Source organism: Sciurus carolinensis, chromosome 11 (assembly GCF_902686445.1).
Source record: "Sciurus carolinensis chromosome 11, mSciCar1.2, whole genome shotgun sequence".
Classification (NCBI taxonomy): Eukaryota; Metazoa; Chordata; class Mammalia; order Rodentia; family Sciuridae; genus Sciurus; species Sciurus carolinensis.
In genome coordinates this window covers 96,206,029-96,211,074 of record NC_062223.1, presented here as the reverse complement: position 1 = coordinate 96,211,074, position 5,046 = coordinate 96,206,029, and the positions used below count along the sequence as shown (strand labels likewise).

At 41.7% G+C, this 5,046-nt stretch overlaps 1 protein-coding gene across 1 annotated transcript; it reads right to left on the bottom strand.

Annotated features, from left to right (window-relative positions):
- Positions 1-1,038: 1,038 nt before the first annotated feature.
- Positions 1,039-3,165, bottom strand: LOC124959638 (lysine-specific demethylase 4D-like). Its single transcript, XM_047518014.1, has one exon. The coding sequence runs from the start codon at positions 3,163-3,165 to the stop codon at positions 1,039-1,041; it is 2,127 nt and encodes a 708-aa protein (XP_047373970.1).
- Positions 3,166-5,046: the final 1,881 nt, after the last annotated feature.

The following is a 5,046-nucleotide window of genomic DNA, read 5'->3' as shown; positions in this document are numbered from 1 at the left end:
AAGCATCAGGTATCCTCAGAAATGTCAGCTCTTGGAGCTAGGGGTATAGCTCAGTTGGTAGAGTGTTTGCCTTGCAAGCCCAAGGCCCTGGGTTCAATCCTTAGCACTGCCCAAAACTAAAAAAAGAAAAAAAAAAAATGTCAGTTCTTGGAGGTAACAGGGGATAGGTACTAGGGACAGGCCCAGACCAGAATTGCTGTATGGCTGAGATTATCCATGGTTACTTCCAAGTTTTGAGTGGATTTGCCAGTTTTTCAGTACTATAATGAAATACCTGTTGCAGACTACTTTGTAAAAATAGGGGTTTCTTTTGACTCTTGATTTTGGAGAATGAAAGTCCAAACAGCATGATGCAGTTTCCTGTGAGGGTGCCCATTGACTGCATCATATGGTAAGGAGAGTGTGTATGTATATATCTCTGTATATGTGGTCTCTTTTCCTCTTTATAATGTCACTAGGATTCAATTCTCTTAAAACCATTAACATAAAACTCATTGTTTTAATCAGCTTTTTCATCACTGTGAACAAAAGACCCAACAAGAACAACTTAGAGGAACATTTATTTTGGTTCAGGGTTTCATAGGTTCAGTCCATGGTTGGTCAACTCCATGGCTCTGCACCTCAGTGAGGCAGAACATTGTGGTGGAAGAGTGTGGCAGAGAAAAGCAGCTCAGGACATGTCAACCAGGAAGCAGAGAAAGAAGGATCAATACTTACCAAAAGCAAAATATAAACCCCAAAGATCCCCAGTGACCTACTTTTCCCCAGCCATACCCTATCTGCCTACAGTTACTGCCCAGCTAATCAATATCAGTAGATTAATTCAATGATCAGGTCTTACCTGTTATACTCTAATCCTTTCACTTATGAAAATTCTTATATTTTCTCACACATGAGCTTTTAGTGGACACTTCATAGATAAACCATAACACTATTGCAGAACTAATTCTTCTGCATGAATTCAGAGGGGGGACGATTCATATTTGAACCAAAACACTAAGATTAGGGGTGAGAGGCACAGTCACATTTACAATATACTCAACAATCAAGATCAAGAGCATCCACTGGTGGCCAACACTTCTCCAAACTCAAAGGTCCAGATCCCTCTAGTTTCAGCCCTAGAGGATCAGTCAGCGGCAAGAAGAATCTGGAGACCTCTGAATCCAGAATCCTAGAGGCATAAGAGTGGTCCAAGCATACAATCTCAGCAGTCATCGTGCGGTTTCCAGTAGCATCCGTGGAGACTTTTCTTACAGGTATAATGTCAGGAGCAGTCAGTGGGACAATTTCAGGGAGATCCAGTGGGATCCTATCCAGAGATAGCAAGCATGGACCAGGGTGCATTGCTTCATCAGGATCAAGTGGGGGACCCAAGGGTTGAAGATCTGGGGCACAGCAACATCCAGGAGACTTGGCAGGAAAATGGGGCTCAGCTCTCACAGATGCAGAATTGTTCATCAAAGTTCTGTCCTCAAGCAAGGTCTGATACTCAGGACCTGAAGCTGTATTCCCGGTGCCCACCATTAGGACTCTTTTGGTCTGTGTCAAGACAGTAGGCTCAGAAGCCTCCAATTCCAAAGAACAACTACCACAGTCACGTTTGTTCATTGACCGGATCCTACCCAACTTTGGGAAGCGGCGATTAACTGTAGCACTGAACTGCTTATCAACATTTTTGGATGAGGTTCTGTGAGCCACACGGTACATGGGGGTGCAGCTGTAGCTCCTATGGTCCGTAGCAACAACACATTTGAGACATTCTGTCCCTTGACTGGGGAGGTGTCTCAGGCTAGGTGCCAGACTCCCAGAAATCTGTTTCTGTTTTGCTGAAGTGGTGGTTTTGGTGGAACTCCTGCATTTCTTTGACCGGGTCACAACAGGCAGCAGGGACCCATTCGGGACTGTCCCAGGCTTTGCATCAGCTCTGTAGCCAGAGGAGGGGCACCCGGACTCTGGACTCACAGGCGCACATAACAAGCCACCAGCCAGCACAGATCTCGAGGAACCATAAGCCTCTGGAGACTGGAGGTATCTCAAGCCCAGCGCTGCTCTCCAGAGCATCTTGTTCTCTCTCTCTGTGGTCAGCAGCCCTGGCCTGGCAGGCTTCCTGGGCTCAGTGTGGTCTTCAATCGTGTGGTCTTCAATCATGCAGTCTTGCCCGCATTTCCACAGCTCATAGCGCTCAGGTTGCAGGATGCGCACAAAGGCATCCATGGAGAAGCTGACCCTGGCCTCCCCACAGCTGCACTGAGATGCCACTTTGCCATAATCAATCCATCGTGGGGTGGCAAAATTGATGGCCTCTGCGCAGTTGAAGCCATGGTTGAAGCCAGCGTGGTAGCCATAGGGAAATGTCACCATGAACTCCCCAGCCTCCTGAGTGACGCGGTTGAAGGGAATGCCATTCTCCTTGAGGACTGTGGGTGAGATGAGGGCCACCTTGTGCCTCAGGAAGGCCTCACAGCCCTGGGAACTGCCCGGGAAAAGCTCCCTGGCCAGGCGCTCCAGGCGCTGCCCATGTTCAGGGGGCACCGCATACCACGTTTTGGGCTCCCCAAAGTGCAGGAAGTTGATACTATAAAGGTCCATGTCTTCCGTGTGCCATGCAAAGGTCGTCTTCCACATACCAAAGTACAGGTAGGGCCTGTTGACTCCCTGGATGACAACTCCACATTCCTGTTCCAACAGGTCCAGGATGGTTCCCAGGTGTCCCAGGTTCCACTCTTTAGTGTTTTCATCAAATAAGGAGCCACTGATGTCAGCACCATAAATTGGTGAGTCACAGAGGCGGTTCTTCCAGTACTTTCTCTCCAAATCTTCAAAATTCAGGTGTGGGGGAGTTCTATACTTTTCACTGTTTGCCAGAAGGTGATACTCTCCCACTGTCATGGCTTTCTTCTTTTTGTGGTATTGAGTGAACATACCTGCCTTCCCAGAGACCACCTGCTGCAGGGGAGTGGCTATTAAGATGTCCCTGATATCATCATAGGACTGTCTGGCTCTCCATTCCTTGGGTGGAATTACCTTGGCCAGACCAGCTCTGTGTGCCCCTTGGGATTCCATGTAAGCAATGTACTTGTTGAAATCTGAGAAATCTTCCATAGTTGGGTGGAATGTCATGATGATGGAACTTCTTTTCTTAATACCAGAGTGCTCAGACTTCATGGCTGCAATATACTCAGTAGTAGATTCTAAAACCTTAGAAGTATTATAGATTCCTGAGAATATTTGAGGGTTATTATTGTTTCCTCCTCCTCCTTCTTTTCTTTCCTTTCTTCCTTGCTCCCTCCCTTCCTTTATTCTTTTAAGTATGTTTGTTTATCTATGAGGCAATAACCCAGTCTTGAGCCTCTGACTCGATGGTATATCGTTTCCAGCTTTGCTGATGCACCAAAAGTACTCTGTTCTGATCAGTAGATGTTTTACCCAAAGAAAATTAAGTATCTCAGTGGAGCAGGCACCCCAACCCAAAAGCTGGCTCAGCCTGCAGCTCAGTAAGGTTCCCTTTGTTGGGGCAACAACTATCTGTGAAGACTGATTCTCAACTTGTTTCCTTAATTAGTTTCTGACTCCACTGTACCAGAAAATCTCTGAAGGAAGTTCAAACATTAAACTTAAATAATACAGAAAAATTAAAAAGAATGAATGACAAGAAACATTCAGGTAGCCTCAAGCTAAACAAAATTGAAATATCAGTGAAAACATTGGAACTCATAATACAGAAAAGAGGAGTATCTTATTGTACCAATAAGAAAAGTTTGAAAATAAATAGGTTAACTTTTCAACTCAGAAATTGGATGAATTAACATCAAAGACAAATTTATGTATGAAATATAACATGCAACAGAAACCATAACACCACTAAGAATGATGACAAAAAACAAATATTGATCCTTTGAAAAGACCATTAGAAATGAAAAACTGTAGCCAGGAAGAGAATACAGAACAAATTCAAATAAACCATATTATGATAAATTAGGGGACATAGCTAAAAACCCAGTGGAAATTTTTTAAAATTAAAATTGAATCTTAAATTTAAATCAAAATTGTAACAACTTGGTCCTACTGATTTTGAAAACTTAAGTAAAATGGATAATTTTCTCAAAAGTGCAGATAGCTCAAACTAGTCAAGAAAATTGAAATAATTAGATTATCTAATAAAAATGACAAAAATATAAAAGTGCTTTAAAAACAGACCCCTTAGGAATGATAATGATCAAATTATACTTATATTGTATGCAGGTACAAATACATAACAAATCCAAACATTATAGCAGGGCATCGTGGTCCATGCCTATAATCCCAGCAACTATGGAGTCCGAGGCAGAAGGATCAGAAGTTCGAGTCCATTCTCAGCAACTTAGGAAGACTCCTGAGCAACTTAGTGAGACCCCGTCTCAAAACAAAAAATGAAAAGGGCTTAAGAATGTAGCTCAGTAATAAAGTACCCCTGGTACCTTAACAAACAACAAACAAAGAAACAAAAACCAACCATTATGTGTATGTAGCAATAAAAATAATGGGAAAAGATGACCCCCCAAAACCCTAAAACTCATATCATTTTATATGATATGATTCTCTTACCTTCTTTTCTGTGACTTTTTTAGAATATGATTTGGTTTTATGTTACGAGGCTATGAGCCTAACCTTGATACAAAAACCAGAACAAGCCCCACTAGAAATTCCATAGGCTCAAATTTATCTAATGGCAAACTGACAAAAATATTAAAGAAAATAAATGAAATCTTTAATGTAGCTGGGTACTAAAAGGATAATACACCTCAGTTTTTGTTTTATTTGTTTGGTTATTTTAAAATTAACCTTTGAATACTTAACGCTTTAGAAGGAAAACCCAATTTTAATTATATAACTTTGTACAAAACTTGAGTTATGTAAGATTTAAATGAAAATATGCTATCAAGAAAAAATAAATAGAAAGTTAATACTTCATATATTGTCAGGATGATTTAAAAATCCAGCAGCATGACTGTTTATATAAATAGATGAAAAAAGGACATCACATCATTTTATGTGAAATCTAATTAA

Bases quoted from the DNA above. Each gene is read 5' to 3' on its own strand.
- LOC124959638 (XM_047518014.1), bottom strand. From the start codon at position 3,165: ATGAAGTCTGAGCACTCTGGTATTAAGAAAAGAAGTTCCATCATCATG.